This window comes from Bidens hawaiensis, unplaced genomic scaffold (assembly GCF_021521415.1).
Source record: "Bidens hawaiensis isolate Kalapana, Puna unplaced genomic scaffold, B.hawaiensis_p1.1 tig00022316_1, whole genome shotgun sequence".
Classification (NCBI taxonomy): domain Eukaryota; kingdom Viridiplantae; phylum Streptophyta; class Magnoliopsida; order Asterales; family Asteraceae; genus Bidens; species Bidens hawaiensis.
The window spans coordinates 307971-335835 of NW_027493470.1; the positions used below are offsets into that span (position 1 = coordinate 307971).

The 27865-nt window shown below is 36.0% G+C and overlaps 3 protein-coding genes and 1 pseudogene across 3 annotated transcripts; 2 read left to right on the top strand and 2 right to left on the bottom strand.

The window, feature by feature from the left end:
• Positions 1–383: 383 nt before the first annotated feature.
• On the bottom strand, positions 384–1797 carry LOC143565316 (COBRA-like protein 7 pseudogene; annotated as a pseudogene).
• A 77-nt stretch (positions 1798–1874) lies between these two features.
• On the top strand, positions 1875–6507 carry LOC143565317 (two-component response regulator ARR10-like). Its single transcript, XM_077052314.1, has 5 exons — positions 1875–1941; positions 4728–4886; positions 5423–5599; positions 6214–6290; positions 6367–6507. The coding sequence occupies exons 1-5, from the start codon at positions 1875–1877 to the stop codon at positions 6505–6507; spliced, it is 621 nt and encodes a 206-aa protein (XP_076908429.1).
• Positions 6508–10164: 3657 nt separating this feature from the next.
• Positions 10165–13442, bottom strand: LOC143565310 (COBRA-like protein 7). The gene is made up of 2 exons (XM_077052311.1): positions 12927–13442; positions 10165–11735 (listed from the first exon to the last, which is right to left on the bottom strand). Exons 1-2 carry the CDS (start codon positions 13429–13431, stop codon positions 10315–10317), a joined length of 1926 nt encoding a protein of 641 aa, XP_076908426.1. The 5' UTR covers positions 13432–13442; the 3' UTR covers positions 10165–10314.
• A 13211-nt stretch (positions 13443–26653) lies between these two features.
• LOC143565318 (uncharacterized) lies at positions 26654–27052 on the top strand. Its single transcript, XM_077052315.1, has one exon. It carries the CDS (start codon positions 26654–26656, stop codon positions 27050–27052), a length of 399 nt encoding a protein of 132 aa, XP_076908430.1.
• The last annotated feature ends 813 nt before the right edge of the window (positions 27053–27865 follow it).

A 27865-nucleotide genomic window follows, 5' to 3' on the forward strand; every position in this document is an offset into this window, starting at 1 on the left:
CTCATAAGCCCATCGTGTTGACACGAACACAACCCGTTTAAAAAAATGTGCTTAATGGTTCATCCCGAAACTGACCCAGGTGTTCTTGCTCTAAAACTAAATCAACAAATTTCGTGTTAGGTTTTCATGTGTTATAAATTCACAGCCCTACCTGTCGGTCAAACGTATTATGTAATCTTGCCCAAGATGAATGACATCATATCTCTTGTTTGGTGTAAAGTTCCCAAGATTTATGCCTTTCGAATTCGAGATTTGCTCGAGATGTACAAATACTCTAGGCTTTCTAAGCAGAACTTATGTGTATAATATCTAATAAATTGTTCCTTCTTAATAATGTTTGTTAAAGTTATTTTATGAAGTGTGATGGAAGAAATAAAAATGTATTAGATCAAATTATGTAGAAACAATGATAATACAAGTGTAAAAAGACTTGAACCAATGGCAATGATTGTTCGGGGACCATGACTTATAGTGATGGGAAGAGTCGAAGGAAGCGAGCACTGTAACCTGTTAAAGTAGACCTTGCTCGAAAACCCATCGCCTCGGGCCACAATGAGCCCGTCTATGTTTTTCTTAGTAAAAGAAATAACCGATTGTTGTGAACCCGGGACACATGGATCCTTTTTTGGGTTACACCCATTTGTTTCGGCCACAAGATAGTTTAAGCCTGGGAGACCATGTAGAAAAAATGTGTTATTAGAACCCGTAAGGTGACTACCATTAAACGAGAAAACATCCTCTAACCCTGACATCGCTTTGTCTAACTCTACTGCCGCGAACCAATCGGCAAAACTAGTTTCGCCCAAGTTGAAAATGGTCATTTTTGCAGTCCATCCACCTTTGAAATCCGATAGCAAGTGCAAGGGCAACGGCTCGGGCAAAGCCCAATCATTGTCCTTTGCTAAACTAACTTCCATTGAAGTCCTGTTTTCGAATGGCACCAAAAGTGAGTTCGAAGGCAGAAGAAGTGCGGGTGCAGTTGTACTGCAAGTACTTGCAGTACTACTGCACCCGCAGGCACATGCACTACAAGGTACCACTGACTTATTAAAAAATGTTGAAAACGAGACACAACATTTTGGGGTATCCGGTGTTGTCCTTGTTATATTGCAAACGACTTGCCAACTAGAAACTGTGGTTGAGTTGGCGGTAAGCCCGCTTGGATTCGGTAAGTAACCCGTAAGGGTGGCCCACATTAGTAACTAGGGTTCATAGTCCCATTGATTCTCTAATTTTGAGGTCGGATGAGTTGAGTACGGTTTAGGTCTGGTTGCATCTTAAAAACTTGCATTGTGAAAGCCGAGACGGACTTTCTAGGGTCTATCGATGGTGGTAACAGGGTCCCGTTACTACAACAGAACGGGACCAAGCCCAACTATGTGTCATTTGTCTTGTCGAGTGGAGGGTCAACAATAGTCAACCTTCGTTCGCAATTCAAATCCTTCGAAAAATCAAGTTCTTTATAAAACTTGCCTTGTCGGCCAAATACGCACTCGTTTGTGTCAACAACCGACGGGTAAGAACCGTTCATGGAGTAAATGAATTCATCGCGCATCCAATCCCAACTTAACAGCCAATAATCGAGGCGGCTAAGGGGATTGTGATTTGAAATTGTGACTTGTGCCATGTATTCGGTTTCTTGTGAACTGACTACATCGTACATAATAACGACATTGCCCTCTTGTGCCATGTATTCGGTTTCTTGTGAAATAGTTGGGGTTAAAACATAATGCAAATCCAAATAAAAGTTCACGAAAAATATGAAATAATTATTAATAAAACACAATGCAAATCCTAATATAATTCAAGAAAAATAACGGGCCAGATAATTTTTTTTCAACATATTAGGCTATGTATAGTGGATGGGCTACAAAATGGGGCGACTTGATTCATGTGGCGCTCCGTCAACAAAGGATGAGTTTTTGTTTTACGGGTGTACTGGTATTGTAGTCTTATATATATATATATATATATATATATATATATATATATATATGTTTAAGTTCAAGAGAGAAATGATATTAGTGCGAGAAATGAACATGAGCCACTAATTTTATTCTAGGTTTTAAATATTTAAAATAAAAAAAAAGATGTAAATGCAACAAATACACTTGCTCTCTTTCTCTCCAATTAATACAATTAATATAACCATAATAAATCTCTCTCTAATTAATATATCTAACTAATTTAACTATAATAATTTAAAAGATAGAAACACTACTTTAGTTTTATTTTTTATTTACACATTCTCTATTTTATTCAACATAAATACAATTTATTCATATAATACTATTTTTTATATTAAAAAAATAATTTCCACTCAATTTATTAGCATATATCAACGTGTTTTTAACACTAAATATCAAAACATAATATATATTTTTTTTCAATTGGTATGCCTATAAAAACTATTGTCATAAATAATAATTATTATAAAATTCATGCAAATGTGTTCATTAAATGTAAACAATAAATATACAATATACACAAAGTTATATAACCTACACTTGTTTTGAGCAATAAAAACGTACAACATACAAAAAGCATACAACTTACATATGTAATTCGACATCAACAATTATATAAACTACACATGCATAGGTTATATGTTTTTCCTATGTAGATTATATGTTTTCTTATTCTTAGAACAAGTGTGAGTTATATGTTTTTATGTAGGTTGTATATTTTTTATTGACATTTAATGCAAACATGTGTAAGATAGTTTTTGTATTATTCGTCACAATGTAATTAACTACGTGTTAATGGATATTGATATGTTGAGTTTGAATAAATTGGTTTTGAATAAAAAGAAATTAATGTATGAATAAATTGTATTTGTGTAAGATAAAATTTTCGTATGTAGGTTATAAGTTTTTCGTGTGTAGGTTATATGTTGTCTTATTCTTAGAACACGTGTAAATTATACGTTTTTTGTGTAAGTTTTATGTTTTTTGTTGATATCTAATGCAAACACATGTAAAATAATTTTTTGGTATTATTCATTATAATGTAAGTGTGTGTTGATGAATATTTATATATTGAGTTGGAAGAAATTAGTTTTGGATAGAAAGAAATTTTAATGTATGAATATACTTGTGTAAGATAAAAATTCAAGACACAAAAAGTAAGTTATAAAAATAAATGAGTTCTTAATATTTTTCAATTATAATAATTTAATTAGTTATATTAATTAAGTAGATAGTTATATTAATTGAAGAAAAAGAATTATTAATACTTTCTTTATTTAGCTTTAAGCATTTAAAACTTAAAACAAAACTAGAGGCTAATATTCATTTCTCGTATTTCTTGCAGTAATATCATTTCTCTCTTGAACCATCCCCTATATATATATATATCACACATATAATAATATTAAACCAAAACCAAGCGACTAAAACTCCTCCCCCCCATATCGCCCCATTTTTCGGTAGGGGGGGGGGGGTGTTCAAAGCCAAAATTGCCCTCTCCGTCCTCCATTTCTCGCCCACTACACATATCCAAAATCGAATCTTATAATTTAATAGTTTGTGTTACTGTTAAGGTTTAATGACTATTTTAGCTTTCAAGACTTGTCAAACAAACTTCCTATTCATTTACTAATAATTCAATTCCCAACCTATCAATCATCGCTCACGTGTATCTTTCCATATTTTTTTTTTCACATTACTCTTATACGTTACATTTGTTTTTTTATAACTTACTTATTGGTATAATAAATTATTTGTTTTTTAATGTATTTAAAACCAAACAAACTTCATGTTCATTTACTGATAAATTCAATTCCCAGCCTATCAATCATCTTTCACGTGTATCTTTTCAATTTTTTTTCACATTACTCTCATACGTTACATTTGTTTTTTATAACTGACACTTATTTGTATAATAAATTATTTGCTTTTTAATATGAATTATTAAGTTCGTTTGTTTCGATATTATAAACTAGGCTATTGACGCGTTTTAATATTATAAAGCTTTTGAAAAATAATAAACATTTGTTTATTTATTAAAAATTTATATATTTGTTGATAAATTGTTTCATTAAGGTGAAGATTATATACATGTTTTTACATTTATATTTCCAATTTAACAAGGTTAAAAATATATTAGCATTTACGTATTTACTAATACTTTTTATAAATAAAATAACAAAAATATAAACTGAATCTTGACACACACCATCTTGTCCTTCATAGTTTCTCATCACGACTCTACTAAAAAAACACAGTTCAGATTAATTTTATATATATATATATATATATATATATATATATATATATATATTTTAAATTCAAGAATAATACAAAAATTATGAAAGTAGTAAATTATTTCTTTTAAAAATGAGTTTTTGCAAAGTAAATAAACCATAATTTTCCTATAAGAATTTTATAACAAATAATATGGTCATGTATATCTTATGCAATATATTACAAAAGTGATCTCTTTGAATTAATATCTAATATATCATTGTTTAGTATATAAGTTGATGACCATTTCATAGTTCTGTCAATCTAACTTCAGCCACCATTTGATCAGTTGCCATGAATCCATCATCCGAACTATCTTTCATTCCCTTTGTTATCACTATTTTGGTGATACATCACGACATGAACACGCTTGTTCGGATATCGAACATGCTTCAACGTCATCATTATCAAGGTTCTTTTATTATCCCTAAACATTTTCATGCATTACGATTATTAATTTGAATGTGTTTTTGTTTTATGCAGTTACACTATGCAAGAAACCGGCGGAAGCTTTAAAGATAATCCGAAATGGTGAGATCAAATTCAATATGGTGATAACAGAGATCAATTTTTTACCTGATGATATGGATGGAGTCAAGTTCATTGAGATCGTTCAACGCAAAACCAATCTATCGGTAGTTGGTAAGTTGTTTAACTTTTTTATATAGGCTAAAAAATATTCATAGTTTCAATCAATGTTTTTTTATATATAAGAACAGGACATGGAACCGGTCGCCTTACATGTTCTGTAACACCCTAGGTGAATCCCACTTAACCAGATGACTTCATAAATAATATAAAAACTAAAATTGTACATACATAATTAATACAAAACAAAAGATGAACATAATATTTTTTGGTGTGAATTTACAATTTTAATAAAAATATCAAGACTTGAATACATAAAAGAGTATCGAGTAATAAATGAATCATAAAACGAGATTTAAAAATGAAAACAATTTAAAAAATTGAAATATGGTCTGTGAAAACATTGGTTTCAATGTTACTTACATCGGTTTGGTTATCAGTCATGTCAGCAGCATAAGGCGACACTAAAGTGTTGATGGAGCATGCAACAAAGAGTCCGCGTGCTCGCTTGCTAAAACCAAACCAGGTGGATGATGCAAACTTGTTACAGAGACATGTTGCTCACGTAAAAATGTTGTGTTCTAATCTAGTAAAAAGTGAGCCGAATTCAAGTAAGTCCATGGTAGAAAAAGAGCATTGTGGGAGCTCAAATGGTGTTCCGAATGAAGGCGAGCAACATAAGGTCCAAGGATTTAAGCATCGGTTGCGATTGACTCAAGAACTTCACAAAAAATTCGTGGATGCTGTGAAAGAACTTGGAAGTGAAGGTATGAACTTCTTATGAGTCTATTTTTGTTACATTTTATCTCAAACAGGTTACATCTGTTTTTGCTTTTCAGTATTAAATATGTTAAAACGGTTTTTCATTTTTGTTTAATCAAACCTAATATATACACATATTTTGACTAACACTAAAATGACTTGTTTCAACCTGAACTCGTTTGTTTTGTTATCCAACCTCTCAGTAGGGTGTTAAAATTGGTCACGTGAACCCAAATATAACATAGATATTCACAGGTTGACACAAACACAACTCGTTTAACCCGAATTTTTGTATCGCATATTTATACTTCAAAATTATTATCTTACAGACAAAAATGCAAATGTGTATTCAATAATAACATTTTAATTAAAGAACTTATGTCATTTTTTAAGTCTTAAATTTTTGCATAAAAAACCCAACAAGTTTAATTTATGACATAAAATACATTATTAAAAAATAAAATTAAAAATATATGAGTCAAACCCGTTTACACCAAACCTAAATCCACGAAATTCGTATTAGGTTCGCGTGTGCTATAAATTCACACCCCTACATGTCGGTCATCACCGTCTCACTTGCAATCTCACTATATTTGAACTTATTTGTGTGTTACTATAGACATGGTCCCTACAAAGATTATGGAGCTGATGAATGTTCCCGGGCTCACTCGATTAAACGTTGCAAGCCATCTCCAGGTTCTAATCACACTCCATTTTTTATGTGTGTTTTGATACAAATGGATAGTTTTAACAATTGTTATTTATGGTTCAGAAATATAGGGACAAACTCAAGAAGATGGAAAAACTCAACGAGACTTCTTGCTCCGAGGTAGTTCCGATCAGTACGTTTAGTTCAATGGATGGATATGATGGTGCTCGTCTAAGGATTCCACCGGGTATGGAGCGTAACTAAGGTTGTTTGTGTTTTGCTATGTTGGTTGTTGTTTTATGAACTTTATTTAAGAACAATGTTTTGTTATTGATTATCATTTGATGGCATAATTTTGAGAACTTTTAAATTTGTGATATTACAATATATTATTGAATGTGATGGGTGAAATAATAATAATGTTTTGGATCAAATTATGTATAAATAATTTTGTTTGGGAACCGTCACATCGGGCCACATTGAGTCCATCTATGTTTTTCGTCTCTTGCCGTAGTGACGTCTCCGATTCGTAGTTAGCATATGCTAAACTAATTAAAGAATTTGATTTAGTAAAACTGGCATGAAAGCATTCGGCATGCATTGCTACAGAAGCTAAGCTTCATGAAAGTGTACCATCATGTATAGACTTAATTTAAAGGTTGGAATTAAATATAGCTTCTAATGCGTAAAACAAGGTTTATTACATGTTGTGTCGCACATACTCTCTGATCGTGGAAAGATTCGGTTTCTTCTCTCTTTTAATCGGCAATGATTGTGGCGTGGCAACCTCGGTTGCAGCCGTACTTTGTTTGAAATGAGTAGTGTTAGTATTTTTAGATGTTTATGGGTTTGGTGGCTTGAGTCGATGATGATGACCATAAGCTCATCTGAGACCAGTTTATCTGTTGATTTTTTTGGCATCTAAACTAAATTTGGGCATCTATTTGTGTTTGATGATTGATGTTTGTTGTCTTGCTCCGTCATAATCAAAGTGAAAGGAAGATTTGAAATATTTATAATAAGTTCTGGTACGGAAGTAGGCTGATATTTGGAGTCTTTGTTAACGGGCTAACACGTTGTGAACTGATCATGTTCACCTCAGTTGGTGATAAGGCTATTTTTGGAAATTTTGGCAGATTATTTTTGGTTAACAACGGGTTAGACATGGTTTTTGCTTGATTTTGGGTTATGTGGAAGTAGTATTGTATTCAACAGTTGTTGCAAGGGTATTTCAGGTATTTATGACTTAACTGACAGCTGGCAAATTGATATTTAGTTATTCTCGATCTCGATCTCGATCAAGATCTTTTAAACAAATGGGATCAAAGCCTAAAAGGTAGCCCGTTTCGCGTTGAAAGTAGGTTGTCCTGACTCAAAATAATATCTGTACATAACAAAATAAATAAGGAAAATAAAAAGGATTTCTATTAGTTTGGATTATTGTTTGCTAATGTAGTGGTGATCTATTTGTTTCAAGGTTTTGAGAGTCTTGAGTGAAGACGTCAACAAACAAGGTCTCGGAAAGACCCCTATTCGTGTTGCTAAAGCCCTTCGTGAAGGCACTAGAGGTAAACTTTTGTTTCCTTTTAGGAGTTGATCTGTCTTTGAAAATGATGTGGGCCCAAGTATTGAAGACCGGGCTATTATGTTTCTGAAGGCCCAAGATCGCGCAACAAAGGGTGGCCCACGAAAACGGGCATAACTTAGCCCACGAAGCTCCGTTTCAGGCCATTACCAGTCAAATCGAAGCTTGAGACGAGGAGCACATTGTGGCAAACCGCCGTGGCTCCTGTCTGAAGCCCAAAAACGACTCCTAAATAAAGTTATGGGCCATTTTATGTTTTTTTTGTCAGTTTTTATGTTTTTGTTTTTGGGTTTGTGTTTGGCCCATGACCCATTTTAGGCCAATTTCGTATTTGAAACTCTATTTATATTATGTTGATGTAATCTGAAGAAGGAGACTTGATTATTAATAAATTTGATTTTTCTCTTCATTTTCCCTAGACCTTTGGGTGGGATTTGGGGTTACTTGAAGTTCATCACGGGAATTCGTAGAATCAACGTGATTTGATCTTCGTTATCATTTTACCGCTACATCAGAAAATTACTATATAAACATGATTGTAAGTTAACTGGACTTGAAATGAGAGTAATTGAGTTGAATCTATGAAATGATAATGATAAGTCATATGAGCCACACAGATAAGAGTATTTTGTTGTTCTTTTTTAACATTTGTGTAGTTATAAAAAGTCTTTGTTCATTTTCCTTTTCAGGTGGACTACATATTAAAAGGTATCATATATGATATGATATGTCACAAATTGACGAAGAAGACTCATATAAGCACTCGAAGCCCCCATCGTTTATGAAATTTGTTTATACATTTTGAGTCCACGTGAAGTTTCTTTCACTCATCGTATTTTCAAAGCTCTCATAGTTAGTAATGACATCACTACTCTTGTTTGTCTTACAAACATGCTTCAACATTGGCATTATCAAGGTTCCTTCTTATTATTGTCCTAACATTCTCACCCATTACAACTATTAATTTGTATTTGTTCTTGATTTATGCGGTTACCCTATGCACGCAACCAACTGAAGGTTTGATGGTCCTCCAGAAAGGTGACATGTTCAAGTTCGATATGTTCATAACATAAGTCAATTTCTCACCAGATATGACCGGACCAATATTCATAGTTTCGATCATTGTTTTTAGAAGGTAGGATTGAAAATCCGATGGCGTCGTAAATAATAAATAAATTAAAACTATACATATGTATTTAATAAAAAATAAAAGTTGATAATAATTTTTTTTATGTGAATTTACAATTTTAAACAAAATAGTAAGACTTAAAAGAATTAAGTAATAAATGACTCATAAAAGGAGATTTAGAATGGAAAAAAAATATTTAAAAAATGGAAATATGGTCCGTGAAAACAATGGTTTTAGACTTTTTAGTGTTTCTTATATCAATCGATTCGATTATCAGTCGTGTCAGCAGAAAACAAAACCAAAGTCATTATGGAGTATGCAACAAAGGGATGGTGTAAAGCGTTTATCGCAACATGTTGCTCGCAACAAAATGTCGTGTTCCAAACATAAGGTAAAAAGTGTATCGTGGAAGCTCAAATGGTGTTACGATTGAGGGCAAGCAACGTAAGGTTAGCCGTTTTAAGCATCGGTTGGTTTGGACTCACGAACTTCATAAAAAACTCGAGGATGTTATAAAACAACTTGGATACCGAAGTATGAACTTTTTATGAGTCTATTTTTGTTATATGTGATAGCAATTAGCAAACGGGTTAAATGGGGGTTAAAAGTACGCTTATTTTCACTTTTCAGTATTTAAATCTGTTAACTTGTTTTTATTCAATCATACATAATAGTGTAATACATACATTTTGACCAGAACTAAAAACGCTTATTTCAACCTGAACTCGTTTGTTTTGTTACCCAACCTCTCACTAGGGTATTTGAGGTATTTGAAACTGGTCATGTAAACCCGAATACGACACATGTATTGCCGGTTGACACCAACAATGCCCATTTAATTCAAAGTAATTATTTTTTTATTTCCATATTAATACTTTAAATTATAATCTTACAACCAAAAAAGACAAATTTTATTAAATAGTTTCATTTCTTTATAAAATCTCATTTCACTTAAAAAATAAATGAACCAAACATTCAACTCACAAACCCACCGTGTTGACAAGAACACAACTCGTTTAGAAAAGCGAGCTCAACAGTTCATCCCAAACTGGCCTAGACATGTTTACGCTAAACCTAAATCCACGAACATCGTGCTAGGTTCGCATGTGTTAGAAATTCACAGCCCTACTTGTCGGTACGTATCGTGTAATCTTCCCCGAGATGTATGGCATAGTATCTCTCGTTGGTGTAAAGTTGTCGCGATCTATGCCTTTCGAATTCGAGATTTTATCGAGATGTACAAATACTCTAGGCTTTCTAAGAAGAACTTATGTGTATAATATTTAATAAAATGTACCTTTTCAATAATGTATGTTAAAGTTATTTTATGAAGTGTGATGGAAGAAATAAAAATGTATTAGATCAAATTATGTAGAAACAATAATAATACAAGTGTAAAAAGACTTAAACCAACTGCAACGGTTGTTTCAGGACCATGACTTGTGATAGGAAGAGTCGAAGGAAGCGAGCACTCTAACCCGTTAAAGTAGACCTTGCTCGGAAACCCATCGCCTCGGGCCACATTGAGCCCGTCTATGTTTTTCTTAGTAAAAGAAATAACCGATTGTTGTGAACCCGGGACACGTGGATCCTTTTTCGGGTTACGCCCATTTGTTTCGGCTACGAGATAGTTTAATCCTGGGAGACCTTGTAGAAAAATTGTGTTATTAGAACCCGTGAGGCGACTACCATTAAACGAGAACACATCCTCGAACCCTGGCATCGCTTTGTCTAACTCCACTGCCGCAAACCAATCAGCAAAATTAGTTTCGCCCCAATTGAAAATGGTCATTCTAGCGGTCCATCCACCTTTGAAATCCGATAGCAAGTGCCAGTTGATGCTAACACCGCAGTTATCTGCACAGGGCAATGGATTGGGCAAAGCCCAATCATTGTCCTTTGCAAAACTAACTGCCATGGAAGTCCTGTCTTCGAATGGCACCAAAAGTGCCTTCGAAGGCAGAAGAAGTGCAGGTGCAGTCGTACTGCAAGTACTTGCAGTACTACTGCACCCGCATGCACATGTACTACAAGGTACCACAGACTTGTTAAAAAATGTTGAAAATGAGACACAACATTTTGGTGTGTTTGGTGTTGTTTGTGTCATATTGCAAACCACTTGCCAACTAGCAACTGCGGTTGAGTCGGTGGTAAGCCCACTTGGATTCGGTAACCTGGTCGGGGTAACCCGTAAGGGTGGCCCACATTGGTAACTAGGGTTCATAGTCCCATTGATTCTCCAATTTTGAGGTGGGATGAGTTGCGTGCGGTTTAGGTCCGGTGGCATCTTGAAAACTTGCATTGTGAAAGCCGAGACGGACTTGCTAGGGTCCATCGATGGTGGTAACAGGGTCCCATTCCTACAACATAACGGGACCAGTCCCAATTGTGTGTCATTTGTCTTGTCTAGCGGAAGGTCAACAATAGTCGGCCTTCGCTCGCAATTCAAAGCCTTTGAAAAATCAAGTTCTTTATAAAACTCGCCTTGTCGGCCAAATATGCATGCGTTTGTGTCGACAACCGATGGGTAAGCTCCCTTCATGGAGTAAATGAATTCATCTCGCATCCAATCCCAACTTAACTGCCAATAATCGAGGCGGCTAAGGGGATTGTGATTTGAAACCGTGACTTGTGCCATGTATTCGGTTTCTTGTGAACTTACTACATCGTACATAATAACGACATCGCCCTCTTGTCGAGCCTCAAATATTTCTTCTTCTACGTCTTTAGGTGTCGCGTTCGGGTCCTTTTCGCAACAGACATGTGTCTCGTTGTTTGCTGCATGAAATTCGTCTTGCAAGTTAGAATATACATCTAATAAAACTGTGTTTATAATCATCAATAATAAATTCATGTTGCAAAGCACTAAAATGTTAGGAAAGGAAAAATTCTTAAAATGACCCAATTTAAGAGAAAGACACGTAAAATAGCCCTACTTTTTTTCAAGATTCCTTAAAGTCTCTTCGAAACTTTTTGGCGGAGACAAATTTTAAACCATATCCGTCTTACCCGACGAGTTTTGTTTGAGCTAATCAAAACCATTCCCTCGTTTTAAATCTGTCTTCGCCGATGAGTTTTGAACGAAATTTGTCTTTTACGACAACTTTTGAACCAAACTTAGTATTCTTCTTTTTTTATTATTTAATTATTATAACTATTAATCATATTTAGGTTTTCTTTTATAACTTTTGAAATATAAGATTTTAAACAAAATTCGAATATACCGTTGAAACAAGCATATTTTTATCTACGTGTCGATATATATTTTACTCAAAATCAAGTTAGGTCAACTTTATGTCGCATCGTTCAATAAAAACTTGACCCAACTTGGTTTTGAATAAAATTTGTGTTATATCGGCACGTAGATAAAAATAAGTACGTCTTAACGGTATATTCAAAATTTTATGAAACTTTATATTTCAAAAGTTATAAAAGAAACACAAAATATAAATAAAACTAATTATTCTAATATAATATTAAAATGAAACTTGAAAAGTTTTATTGGAATTTGAATTTGGTTCAAAAGTTGTCAGACAGATTTCGTCCAAAACTTGTCGGCGAAGATAAATTTGGAATAAGTGGTTGGTTTTGATTAACTTAAACAAAACTCATCGACAGAGACGGATTTGATTCAAAACTTGTTTTCACCAACGAGTTTTAGAGGAACTTTATGGAAATGTAAAAAAAGTAGGGTTGTTTTAAAGACCATTTGGTACGACGAAAACATACATGTGGGCCCGCATTAGAGTTATGCAAACTCATATAAATATACTAAAACCAGCTTATGTGTTAGTGGTGTATTGTGCCAAAAATGATCATATGAGTCATATGATAAAAAAAAATATTGCTTTATACGCCTCATACGATGTGACATATAAGACAAGTCTGTGGTATGTAAAAAACACACAGGTCAGGTTCAAAAGTCATATGAGCCATATAAGATCTATACTTTACAAAACTGGTACATACCTGGAGTAGTTAGATCCGAACACAAGAACCCATCATTAACAAGATACATATTCGCCGGCAACGAAGCATTAGGTGGCGTGACACCAAACTCGGTCCCCATCAACTGAACCCGAGCCTGCATTTGATTAAAATCACCGGCAGTCTCAACCGCGGTCTTAAGATCAGTAACCGGAAACCCAACAAAGACAGCCCCACCATTGACATTGGCAGGAAAAGATGTCCCATTAGCAAGTATGGCATTAGAAGCCGAGACCAAGACGTCTCGGTGTTGGAAACCGACAAATACTCGCCATGAGTTGAGCCGCTCGGCAGCGTTGTTAGTGAGAATGAGAGTAGATTGGAAGTTGTAGGCTTGATCGGCCGCGTTGGTGGCCGTTGGTGGGATTCGGAAGCCCGAGTTGTATGTGTAGGATATTGAGATACCATTGCATGTTGTAGATTGAGAAAATATTGTTGGGATTGAAGTGAATGTTAAGGAAACCATGAAGATGTAAACAATGATCATTTTGAGGTTTGTTTGTTTAAAACATAGTAATGAGTCTTTGGAACAAGAAGTTATATATATGATATATGATATATGTTTAGATGAAGAGTTGACCGGTTCATAGGTTGTTTAATTGTTTTAGTGCCGGCTTATGGTCGGCTTTTGGACATAAAATGGTGTACGTGCATGTGTTATCATTGTAAAGGAAAAGGATAAAATAAGTGTTTGAATTACTATTAGGATTAAGAAAGTATAAGTTTAAACCGTTAGTGGTTTGTTTTTGAATAAATTGGTTACACAAAAGTTAATAGGGTTGTATAATTTATATGGTTATAGGTTGGTACGAATAAAAATATGGGTTGTGTAAGGATTAGTTAACTAAAACATGTTTGCCCGACATGGTCGTGCACGTATATATTTTGTCTCACTTTAGGTTACATGTACGAGCGCAAGCCTATGTAGGACAAATACGCTATGCGCATGCACCGAAACATGGTGGCGTTTTGGGGGCAAGTTGTGGGCACAAAACAAGCGTGCTCACCGAAATTTGATTTAGACTTATGATCATTAACAACTATGGTGCGATGATCATTTAGTTAAATGTTTTCTGTTAGTACTATACTACTATATGCCATGCCGTTTGGATATCCACATGATATTCGGCTAGCTTTCTTTCTTATGGGCCTGTTCTCATTTGTTCAGCCTAACTATTAAAAACCATATATTTATTTATGGGCTATATTACATTTTAATTCTAGCTCAGAACAAAATCTTGATTTAATGAAGCCCATGTGGTTGATTAACCTGATGACTCATTAATAGAGGTGCAAAAAAAAACCCGAACCCAGAATCGGACCTGAAAAAATCTAAAACCGGATTTTTTATACCCAGGTTTTTAATAACCGTACCCGACCCTACCCATAGAGTATTGACAGGGTATGCATTTCAGTGCCAAAACCCGTACCCGAACCACGCCCGATTTGTACCCGGTAATACCCGAAAACCGGAATCGGTTCCATACCCGGAATCGGGTTTTTCCAATACCCGAAACCGAGTTTTTCAAATACCCGAAAAATAACTGAAAATTATTCGAAAAATGACCCTAAAAAGTGCAACTCCTTAAAAATCCAATCTGTACTCGAAAAAAAGCCCGAAAAACCCGAAAACAGGGATTTTTCAATGCCCGGAAATTGGGTATTCAAATACCCGGTTTTAGAATATATACCCGGTTCTATACCCTACCCAAACCCGATACATATGTATGGTTTTTAGAGACAATACCCGGACCCGGACCCGATCCAGGTATTGTCAATACTCGATTTTCCAATACCCGGTCATACCCGAACCTGGTTCTATACCCGAACCTGGGTATTTGAAAAATCCGGTTTGTGCACCTCTACCCATTAACTCTAACTTAACGTTTATTTTCACTTAAAGCACTTGATTAACCATTAATTTGGCCATTAATCTCAAATATGAACATGTATATATCCTTGAATGTTTATCTCCGACCCATTCGGCACCTAAAAAACCAATAAAACCATCTAAAGTTGATTTCGTTCAACTGAACAAGTATTGCACAAAATCATGAGATGTGTGTATGATAAGCGCATGATATTCGATAAAATATTTAATGTTTAAGTGCTATAACATATGCCAAAAAATGCAACTAACTTTTATAAACTTTAAAAATATTATTTAAATTCAACAACCAAAACTATTTTTTAAAATGGAGTGGAACCATTACACACCTAAATGGAAAAGCCCTTCGTCCCACATGACGGTGACGCGACGGGACTTTTTTCAATCTAAAAAACTTCTATAAATGGGGTCGCAAGTTGTTTCCGCTGATTTAACACATATATATTGATCTAGTCACTGCTCATTGCATGCTAAAATTGTAAGTTATATAAAGTTAGAACTTAGAATACATCTAACTTCAAATATAAATTTGTAATGGTAACATAAAGTCAGAATTTTATTTTTATAGTAATTTTAAGTCAATTTGAATATGACATGCATGGAAGGAAGACCGAAGACTTATGACTTTCCACTGTTATTTGTTTAAAGTTATTACGTGTGAACTACCAGAAAATAAATTAAGTTTAATACTACCGGATATGTGTGACTAAAACGTGGATGATGATATAAGTAACGTTTAAAAATAATTTTTTGACCCTAACTATGTTTTTAAAATATATCTTTTGGTACAACTAACTTTTCAGTGGTCTTTTGTCTTGAACATCTGGAACCAGGTGAAATTTATTAAGACTTGGTAAATATATATATGTTTTTATACTTCGTGGTTCATTTAGAAAACTAGAGATGCAAGGTGCTTCAAGCCTTCAACAAAGAAATGCGATTCGAGTTGAAAGTTGTTGAAGAGATTAAAAGTAGGGTATTTAAGTGGATAAGCCATAGAGATCGACACAATTTAGAAGCGATACGTTGGATATGGAATGGTGTTGTGCATCTCTTTCGTGTTTCGAGTAGTTTAGGACTTGGTTTCCTGATGGTTCGTTTTGGTATTTGATGTTTCGTGTTTCATTTTGTGTTGATCTCTCTATTGCAATATCTGAAAACATTATGTAGAATTAGGCGATCCTTATGGTTCTATATATTTAAAACTGATTATATATTAGACGTGCTTAGGTATGAATATCGTCATAAAACTTAATAAAACTCTAATTAGTTATTAGTTAATATTAAGGTCATCATAAAAATAGTATTATTTCACAAAATTTCGGAAAATATTTCAACTTTATTTATAATTTATGATGTTTTTTTATTTTAATTTTTAGGTCAAATGTATATAGAACATTAGAACGTAATTAATTAAGTTCAAAAACATTTTCAATTCATTGACTGCGTGTCCGAAAACTTGAGGGACATGACCATAACTATTATGATATATATACGATATTTTTAGTTTTTGAGATACTATTTATTTATACCTATAGAATTACTAGACACACCATTGATGCGATTCTTTTATTTCTTAAAAGTTATACAATATTCTTTTAATTTTTATAACTTTTAGTGTATAATATTATATGTAATTTTGAATGCACCAATGTGATGAAATTGTTTTTATTTACATAAAATACTAGAAATAGTAGATGGTTTCACATAGTGACCTAACGAGTTTTAGGACATATTGTCAGCCATGTGTTGATATTTATTAATGTCGGAGTATGCAACCCGTACCTAGTTGTAAGATTAATAATACATATGCTAATTTCATATTTCATATTTTTGTCTTCAAGCATGTAACATAATGTTTTTTTTTCTTGGTTAAACAATATTATATGAGAAATACATGGATGGATGCATATTATTTTCTATACATTGATTTTTTTTCTCACTTTTGATGCAATACAGCTGAAGTTACTTCTCGTATACACGTTTTCTTCGTAACGATGACACCTTTCAATTGATAATGGACAAATTATGGCATATTCTTTCGACAAGTATAAAATATATATGCATGTATATACAGGGCCGGCTCCGAAAAAATGAATTTTTTTTGGGTCAAAGATGAAAAAAATTTTAGACCTTAAGTTAAAAAATATTTTTTTTTGTTTAAACAATTTAATTTTAAGTGAGCAGCCACTTCATAAACCTTCTTCCAATTCCTTCATGTCACGGAGCCTACATCTTCATACGTATTTCTATTTCAACAAAAAAATTTCAATTTTAAAGCCTCCCATTCGCATATTCACAATCTGGAAAAAAATCAAAATCACTATGTGGTATGAAATTACACTATTAATTTGATTTTAGTATTGCGAACGATGTTTCGTGTATTTAGGTTCTTATATTCGATTTTGATTTCATATATGTATACAGTCTATCAAATTTCATTTCATCGGCAGCTAACTAATTCTCATCAGCGATCACTTCAATTTTCAGGACTTCCATTATCTGGTACTTTATTCTTTTTTCCAAATCCAGTATATATTTTGTTAATTAGGGATTATAATTAATTTCTACCGTATATACAGTGCAATATTACCTTGTGTTTCATTAGAGTTTCATTTTGTAATTAGTCAATCAGAATTTGCACCACCAGATTACCTATCCTTAGAGGTGGGTAAATAAATTGGTTAACCGAACCGAAACCGGACCGGTTTTGTAGAAACCGGTTTGGAACCCATTGAAACCGTAAGTTCAGAACCGGTTTGTATTTTTTTTCCATCAAAACCGGTTAACTAAACCGAAACCGGCCGAAAACTGGTCAAAACCCGAACCCAAACCGATCGTAACTTGTCAAGAAACCAGTTTTAACCTGAACCGAAAGCGATCATAAACCGGTTTTGACTTTTGTTGACCAAACCGAACGGGTTTCAAACCAAACCGGTTTATAGTTTTAAACTGAACCGATAGGCTATACTAACTTGGAAACCTGAAATAACTACACTAGAATTAACATTACACACAATTCTGACCCGTATCGAATGGCCATTATCTGAACCAATTTGTTTATGCATGTTGCATTTAATATTTCTTTATTCTTATGTTTTGAATCTTACCAAATTAGCTGAACTAACCAAACCCAAGTAAAATCAACTAAACCTTACCAGATTACATATCCAACTCAACACAGCAACCTGAACTAACCAAACCTGATTAAACATTAGACCCAACTCAAACCAGTATCCAATGCCTAACGTAACCCAAGTCCCAACCCTACTAAGCATTATTAATAGAACCAATGATAAATTCATCAAACCCGCATCACAACATAGACCCATGCCTAATGACCAGCTATTGTAACCCGTTTAGATTTTAAAAATACTAATTCTAATATATTAATACTTATGTGTCTTTAAAAACCACAAAATGTTAAAAAAATAAATAAATTTGGACTACAGAAACCCACCCTTAGATTTTTATCATTTTAGCATTATTCCAATAATACCCGCTTTACAAGATTTTACCAATAATCTCTTTTGAGTTCAAACAACAAACAGCTTTAGGAATGGCATGAAGCATATATAACATTTGCATGTAACACATAGTGTAGGGGTATGGTACTAAAACCCGGTTCTACGACCCTAAATCTATTATCTTTGGCTTATTTCATTACATGGACTAATACGATGTTATTGGGCCGAGGGGGTTTTGTGGAGGTAACCCTAACTGGGCTAGGCCCATTAGGGTACCATGATGGTGGCCATGAGACTCTATATAAGGAGGTCTCCACCTCCTTATCATGGGTCATGCTCAGTAAGAGCCACCACCACTTTTTGTGTCTGTGAACAAGAAATCCTCAGGATATCTTAGCAGTCGCCTCCACACCCCCGAAACCATTGCAGGTCTCGACATTGCAGGTCGCCGGCGCGGCCGCCGTAGAAGAAGAAGATCAAGACGTGGTTCGTTCATCTCGAAAATCCGTGGAAACATCGTCATGGATCAGGTAAGATTCGTTTCGTGTTTCGACATTGGCGCCATCCGTGGGACGGCAACGAACTGCCCTTCGATCTTCATCTCGGCTGTCAGATCTCTCCCAAGAAAAACGCAGATCTGGAAGTTTACAGAAAAAGGCTTCAAAGCTTGTTCTATTTAAAGCTCAAAGAGATCCATAGATCTAAAAAGAGGCTTCCAGATCTGGGCAAGAAGGAAAATCCGTGATTAGAATGATCAGATCTCCGAATCTGTGAATCTGTGATTCAGGATCTCCGAATCTGTGATGGTTTTAAATCTGCTCCGAATCTTCAGATCTGTCCAGATCTGATTTACAGATCTAGGTCTAGATTACAGACCTGGATTTTAGGTCTAAAGTTGCAGATCTGACTCTTAAATTGCAGATCCAGAAGATTACTAGACTTCCGCCGCCATGTACGCACGCCCGGGGGTTCTCACTCCGCAGCCGTGCATGTGCAGCCGCGGAAACCACCATCTGGGTTTTGCGCAAGAGACCTCCGCCATGCACACGCACTCGCGAGTCACCACTCTATCGCCGTGCATGCGCGCATCAGGCTACGCGCCAAACTTCAAGGTTGGGAATCCTCCTAATATCCCATATGGCTACGCGCCAAGGTTGGGAATCCTCCTAATATCCCATATGGCTACGCGCCAAACTTCAAGGTTGGGAATCCTCCTAATATCCCAAATGGCTACGCGCCAAGGTTGGGAATCCTCCTAATATCCCATATGGCTACGCGCCAAGGTTGGGAATCCTCCTAATATCCCATATGGCTACGCGCCAAACTTCAAGGTTGGGAATCCTCCTAATATCCCATATGGCTACGCGCCAAGGTTGGGAATCCTCCTAATATCCCATATGGCTACGCGCCAAACTTCAAGGTTGGGAATCCTCCTAATATCCCATATGGCTACGCGCCAAGGTTGGGAATCCTCCTAATATCCCATATGGCTACGCGTCAAACTTCAAGGTTGGGAATCCTCCTAATATCCCATATGGCTACGCGCCAAGGTTGGGAATCCTCCTAATATCCCATATGGCTACGCGCCAAGGTTGGGAATCCTCCTAATATCCCATATGGCTACACGCCAAGGTTGGGAATCCTCCTAATATCCCATATGGCTACGCGCCAAACTTCAAGGTTGGGAATCCCCCTAATATCCCATATGGCTACGCGCCAAACTGCAAGGTTGGGAATCCTCATAAGATCCCATATGGCTACACGCCAAACTTAGGGGTTGGGAATCCTCATACCATATGTTCATGCATCACATATGCTCACGCATATTACACATGCTTACGCATCACATGCTTACGCATCACATGCTTACGCATCACATGCTTACGCATCACATGCTCGCACATGTCACAGACTACACGCACGCGCACGCAACATCTGCGCGTGGCGCATAACACAAAACCACCTCTACGCGCACGTGCATGCAACATCTGCACGTGGCGCGTGACATAAAGTAGCCCGTAAGTCGCCTCACGCGCTGGCTTTATTATTCACACAGCTCATAAGACGCCTCGCGCGCAAGCTGTTATTATTCTTACAGCCCGTAAGTCGCCTCACGCGCTGGCTTTATTATTCACACAGCTCATAAGACGCCTCGCGCGCAAGCTGTTATTATTCTTACAGCCCGTAAGTCGCCTCACGCGCTGGCTTTATTATTCACACAGCTCATAAGACGCCTCGCGCGCAAGCTGTTATTATTCTTACAGCCCGTAAGTCGCCTCACGCGGTGGCTTTATTATTCACACAGCTCATAAGACGCCTCGCGCGCAAGCTGTTATTATTCTTACAGCCCGTAAGTCGCCTCACGCGCTGGCTTTATTATTCACACAGCTCATAAGACGCCTCGCGCGCAAGCTGTTATTATTCTTACAGCCCGTAAGTCGCCTCACGCGCTGGCTTTATTATTCACACAGCTCATAAGACGCCTCGCGCGCAAGCTGTTATTATTCTTACAGCCCGTAAGTCGCCTCACGCGCTGGCTTTATTATTCACACAGCTCATAAGACGCCTCGCGCGCAAGCTGTTATTATTCTTATGGCCCGTAAGTCGCCTCACGCGCTGGCTTTATTATTCACACAGCTCATAAGACGCCTCGCGTGCAAGCTGTTATTATTCTTATGGCCCGTAAGTCGCCTCACGCGCAGGCCTTTATTATTCACATCTCATAAGACGCCTCGCGCGCAAGCTGTTATTATTCTTATGGCCCGTAAGTCGCCTCACGCGCAGGCCTTTATTATTCACAGCTCATAAGACGCCTCGCGCGCAAGCTGTTATTATTCTTATGGCCCGTAAGTCGCCTCACGCGCAGGCCTTTATTGTTCACACAGCTCATAAGACGCCTCGCGCGCAAGCTGTTATTATTATTACAGCTCGTAAGTCGCCATGCGCGCAGGCTCTCATTATTCTACAAGCTCGTAAGTCGCCTCGCGCGCCAGCTTCTTTATTATTACAGCTCGTAAGTCGCCATGCGCGCAGGCTCTCATTATTCTACAAGCTCGTAAGTCGCCTCGCGCGCCAGCTTCTTTATTATTACAGCTCGTAAGTCGCCATGCGCGCAGGCTCTCATTATTCTACAAGCTCGTAAGTCGCCTCGCGCGCCAGCTTCTTTATTATTACAGCTCGTAAGTCGCCATGCGCGCAGGCTCTCATTATTCTACAGGCTCGTAAGTCGCCTCACGCGCCAGCTCAATTATTATTCTTATAGCTCATAAGACGCCTCTCGCGCGCAAGCTTTATTACTTTCACAGCTCGTAAGCCGCCTCACGCGCCAGCTCAATTATTATTTTCAAAGCTCATAAGACGCCTCTCGCGCGCAAGCTTTATTACTTTCACAGCTCGTAAGTCGCCTCACGCGCCAGCTCAATTATTATTCTCAAAGCTCATAAGACGCCTCTCGCGCGCAGGCTTTTATTATTCTAAGCTCGTAAGACGCCTCTCGCGCGCAGGCATTATTATTATTTTAGCTCGTAAGTCGCTTCTCGCGCCAGCTCCATTATTATTATAACTCGTAAGTCGCTTCTCGCGCCAGCTCCATTATTATTATAGCTCGTAAGTCGCCTCACGCGCGAGCTTCATTATTATTATAGCTTGTAAGTCGCCTCGCGCGCAGGCTTTTATTACAACATGTCACCATCATGAAGAAAGCCTCTCAAAACTCAGACAATAAAGATAAGGCCAAAGAAAAGGGAAAAAACCGCCTCACACCTTATAAAGTCCAGCGCTCTACCTAGACGCTTGCGCGCTCAGGAGCAACACTAGACTTGGGGGGGCTTGTAGGGGTATGGTACTAAAACCCGGTTCTACGACCCTAAATCTATTATCTTTGGCTTATTTCATTACATGGACTAATACGATGTTATTGGGCCGAGGGGGTTTTGTGGAGGTAACCCTAACTGGGCTAGGCCCATTAGGGTACCATGATGGTGGCCATGAGACTCTATATAAGGAGGTCTCCACCTCCTTATCATGGGTCATGCTCAGTAAGAGCCACCACCACTTTTTGTGTCTGTGAACAAGAAATCCTCAGGATATCTTAGCAGTCGCCTCCACACCCCCGAAACCATTGCAAGTCTCGACATTGCAGGTCGCCGGCGCGGCCGCCGTAGAAGAAGAAGATCAAGACGTGGTTCGTTCATCTCGAAAATCCGTGGAAACATCGTCATGGATCAGGTAAGATTCGTTTCGTGTTTCGACACATAGTAATGTAATCTAAATTTCAATGTTACAGCTAAATAGCAATATATGACCTTATTTGTTAATTGAGGTGATAATTAGCTTACAGGATCCAGTGGTGTTTAATGCAACATCACCTGGCCTCAAGTCTCATTTGTTAGTTTTCCAACTTTTAAAGTTATTAAGTCTTTTTTTTATATATGATCTCTTAAAATTAGTAAGTCTTTCCAACATTAATTATGATTATATATTACTTGTGAAGGTTTATAGAGTTTTTATATAAAAATCAAAATTAAATTGTAGTCAATCTTTCGGATTTGCCTTAGACACAAATTTTTAATTTCAGTTCATTCCTATACTGTAGGTAGATTGATTGGTTTCTTATTTGTTGAAAAATGTTTCACTCAGATTGTGCCCTAGAACCTCGCCCATGTTTAAAGTAAACTGCCTCATTATACAGCTGAGATTAATTTATATAAAAATTGTTTATTTTTTCATCATCTACAAACTTGGTCCTTTGATTCGCAGTTTTCTATTGACAGTATTCAAACTATAAGTATAAACAAGTAGCAACGCTTTATAACATGTTTATAGTAGATTTTATAACATGTTTCTTTTAAATATCTTAAAACTTATGTTTTAGTTTTTTATTATATATGAACGGCATATGCGTCGTCATCATTCCAAAAGGTAGTAACACGTTCATAATACCATGGACTATCTGTTTTCTCATATGTTAATTTAATATAATTGTTAAAAAATGTGTTTATTGTAACAAATACCTTTTTGTACTTTTATTAAGGATAATATATCAGGCACAAGTGAGAATGACACCCCGTTATCTATTAAGACAACAAATCATGGGAAGAGTATCTTAACCGACGAAGCTATGCTCAAAAAATCTCTCATTCTGAACTGAAGCGTAACTTGGTCGATGTTTACGTTGTTGATGAACCTCCAATTGAATCTTCAAGTAAAACGTGTCAGCCTATTAATGTCTGAAAGTAGTCGTCAAGAAACTCCTGACTCGAAAGCTGTAAAAATAAGTTTATTTTGTTAGATTTGAAATTTTCCTTTTATTATTGTCATTATTTTGCAAGTATCGTTTAGTTTATTTCATGTTTTGAATTTAGTATCTGTGTGTTTGTAATTCTTTAATGTGTGATTGTAAATAAAACATTGTTAAATATAACTAATTTGTATTTATTTATTATAAATTTGTTATTGATATTAAACTGTTTGGTACCCAACCCCGTGTAGTACACGGGTTATAACCTAGTATAGGCATATAGCAAAAACAACAAAAGAAAAATTCAATCCCATAAAACACACTTTGGACAAAATTGAATGAAAGTAATTATAATAAATCGGTTATGTAAAATATATATGTTAGACTACCTATTGTGGTAGGCGGAGTGAGGGCACGAGCAAGGGTGGCGCGGCCACATAACTTGCGAACGCCACAAAACCCCAGTGCGAGCGGTGGCGCGGTGGCCTCCCGCAAGTTCACTAGCGTCATCAAAGGGAGAAAAAGGAGAAGGTTTGCTTATTAATTTATGGATCGCGAGTAGGGTTTTATTCACAACAAGGTCAAGCATGGGTTTTATTCGAAGCCTAGTCAGCATTCAGACACACGATTTGATGTAATATTAGAGGATGAATCCGAGATCAATAAAGTCGCACAACACATGTTATTATAAGGGGACCCGGGGCACCGCGTGATGGAGCTCCCATCACGCGTGGTGGGTTTTTTCACACCGCCGCCACTACCTTGTCACGCGAAATGGAGGAGATTTGCGTGATGGCCATCACGCGTGAGATGGGGTGGAAACCAAGAAATCTATCCATTGGGAGGGGGTGGTTATGACCGTTGGGGGGCAGCCGTCGCAGGAAATGATGGATTGTCGGAAAAATAACAGGGAAGAAAGAGTTGTGGTGCGTTTTGTTAGTAGTATTATTATTTTATTTAAATACAATTTACACATTTAACTCCTTAACTTTCACATTTCTTTTAAACAGAATTTAGAATAATTTACGAATTAAACCTTGAACTTTTGAATGCTATAAAAATGATATAAAAGTCGGCTAAGTTGGCGGAAACGTGATGAGGCCTATATCAACCATTCTTTTGTCGGTTTTTATTTATTTATTTATCTTTGTAACATTTAATCTTGCAAAAAAAAACAAAAAAATTCCATCACACACCACCACCCCTAGTAAAAAATCATCACATGTAATGGATTTGAGATTGGTGATATGACACTATTTGATTGAGTGGGGTGTGTGATGAGTGATGACACCACATCCACCACCCCTCCACCGTAAAACACATATTATTATTAGTAGTAACCAAAGAGGGAATATTCTAAACTTTTTTAAACCTGCACTTATATCCATAAAACGAGTTTTGAACTTTTGCCACTAGATTCTCTTTTATTATTTTTCAAGTGAAAGAAGACAAATATACGAACGTGAACAGGAAGCAAGGTTTAAAGTTTAAACGCCAGGTATAAACCGGTGGTCGTATTAGACCAGGTGGAAATGTGACTGAATACATTAATATCATATGCTTTGTCAGCTTTGAATTGTTCATATAATATAGAATTAAAACATAGTATTCTTGTCTTTGCTTTATTATTTAACAAAAATGTTGACCAAGTGGACCTACTTTTTGTTATACGAAAACAAGGTTTGGTTGCAGTATTGTACCTAGAATTGTCTTCACTATTTTCCTAATAACAAAAGGCTAGTAGTTTAGACCCTACACACATGGTATAAAAAAATCCGACTAATCGCTATTTAATCTCACTTATTCTTGATTAATTCTATTAATTCTTTACTAACCGCTAGTACTCATACCACCACCTGACTTTCGACAAACAATTTCTACAACACTGCCTATATACAACCATTAAAATGTTGAACTTTGATATAGTAACTTTAATAGTGTGTAAATCCTATTTTGGCCAAGTTTAACTCATGTGTTAAAATTTAAAAACTATATTTTGTAACATATTGAAAGGACGCCTAACATATATTATATAATAGATGAACAAATAAAAACAAATGTTTACAGATTTTATAATTGCATCCTTTTGTTACTAACTTAAATCTTTTTAATATGTTGAAGGCACACTTATTAGTTAATATAACATATAAGCAAATAAAAAGGATACGTGTTTGAGAAAGTAAACTTCATAAAATACAGATATATAAACAAATTCACATCTTATGCGATTTTACAAATGAAATTTTTAAGAAGTCACAAGTGTACATGACACGTAAAAGGTGTCACCTTTTTCAGGATAAAAACCCCATTTAGTAACCATAGATATCCGTGGAAAAACTGGAAGCAAGGGTGTTGTTCCCACCCGATACTAGGTTCATCCCGGACTCCACTACGACCTCTAAATACATAATAAACAAAACAATTTTACTTAAAGATGAACCATATTAGCATAAGCTATATCATGTAAATAAAAACCTTATACAGTTATACCAGTCTATTAAAAGTTAAGAACAAGTCTTATAATTTTTCATATCCTAAAGTTTTAACAATATGTAAACTCGCTTTCATGTATAGTACCATTCATTTAAAATACGTAACTAATTAAAACAATTAAGTGATTAACAACTAATCACTTATTTAATATATCTCATTTCACGCTAATAACCAAATAAATCTAATTTGCCATCCTTGGTCAAGGTCAAACTCAATAATCCAACGGTCTAGATCATAGTCTTCACATTAAAGTAAACCCTCAAGAAGTATAACACACGGCCATATAACCCTACACATGACATATCAACGTTACTTCCATTGTCACACTCACACTCTATTTATAACCCTCACTAGTCACCCCTTCCTCCTACAATTTCACGAACAACACCTCAATAACGATTCATAGTCGTACCAGGTTTACATGCATCACACCCTTCACATATTTTAACAGCAGCCTCTGCACTTTGTGAGATTTATTGTGTACTGTTATTATTGTCATACCAATATATATATCACTTTATCCCATCCTACAGATTACCTACTAATAATAGATTTTATTATTTGTGGGATTTACTAGACACACAGTTGTTTTTTGAAGAAATTGCTTTGATAAATCACTAAAATGGAACGTATCACGACTCGTGTGTACCAAGGAGTACGAGGGTACTGGCGAAGGAGACACTACGAGCGGCTAGGGGGCAAGAGCCGCGACGTGTCTAGACTAAAGTGGCGAAGGCGGTTCTGGCGGATACGAATAACTCCAAAGCTTAAGTTTAAACCAAGGTTGTCTCCAAAGAAGTTAATAATCGGGCTACGTAACGTTTATGTGAATATGATGATGCGAATCGCTAACTCGTCGTTGGTGGCTGGAACTGGTAGCTATGGAGAAGCGAGGTTCGGGATGAAACCCGCTGTGAAAGGGTATGATGAGAAGGTGATCATGGAGTTCTACAAAGCATTGGTGATGAGGCAAGCTCTAGTGGCTCCGGTTGATGGTTCACAGATTGGTGTTACTCGGTAAATCTTGGTGAAAACTTGTGAAATGTGTGTTGTATAATATTATTTAAGGGATTTAATTGAGTAATAAGTTGTTTATCAACTAGTGGTGTTTTAAGATTTGCTTAAAATTTGTAAAGATTTTAGTTTTTTTTAGCAACGTTGTTTTTCGAGTCTAAATGACGAAATTTCAACCGTCATCGGTTATCATTTTGAAAGGATTAAGAAGCACCGAAGTAATGTCTAAACCCAATGATTTAAAACCAAGATAAAGGATCCCAGAACAAGGAAATGGCACTTCAATTGTCTCACGGATCCAAATACAGAATCCAAATCTATTTTAAACGAGACGAAAAAGGGGGGGGGGGGTTAAAGACCACTCAAAAAATAAAAATATGAATATCTTTAAGATATTTTAAAGATATTTTAGAATTCTTGAACTTGAGTTATGAGTACAAATGATTTTTTTCAGGAAGAAAGCTAAAAAAAATGACTATGCGTTAAATTATAGACTAATTTATTTTATGGAGTCCTTTCCTATTTATTCTAATTTTATCCATAGACAAAACTTATAATCATTTTTTCTCGAGCCGTACGAGGAGAAAGCTTCTTATACGGTTATAGGGGGGGTTTCTTTTTCATCTACATCTATCCCGATGAGCCGTCCATCAAATCGTTGCAATTGATGTTCGAACCCGAAGAGAAGGAAGAGATATTCGGAAAGTGGGTTTTTATGATCCTATCAAGAATCAAACTTGGCTTGAAAGACCCCCTTAGGTTGAAACCCCAACAACCAGATAATCCTTTGGATGTAGGCGACGAGGCTTGAACAAGCGAC

Bases quoted from the DNA above. Each gene is read 5' to 3' on its own strand.
- LOC143565317 (XM_077052314.1), top strand. From the start codon at position 1,875: ATGGGGCGACTTGATTCATGTGGCGCTCCGTCAACAAAGGATGAGTTT. The intron at 1,942-4,727 runs GTATTGTAGTCT...TGTTTTATGCAG, and splicing joins TTTGTTTTACGGGTGTACTG to TTACACTATGCAAGAAACCG. The intron at 6,291-6,366 runs GTTCTAATCACA...TTTATGGTTCAG, and splicing joins ACGTTGCAAGCCATCTCCAG to AAATATAGGGACAAACTCAA.
- LOC143565318 (XM_077052315.1), top strand. From the start codon at position 26,654: ATGGAACGTATCACGACTCGTGTGTACCAAGGAGTACGAGGGTACTGG.
- LOC143565310 (XM_077052311.1), bottom strand. From the start codon at position 13,431: ATGATCATTGTTTACATCTTCATGGTTTCCTTAACATTCACTTCAATC. The intron at 11,736-12,926 runs GTATGTACCAGT...AATTTCATGCAG, and splicing joins TTCGGATCTAACTACTCCAG to CAAACAACGAGACACATGTC.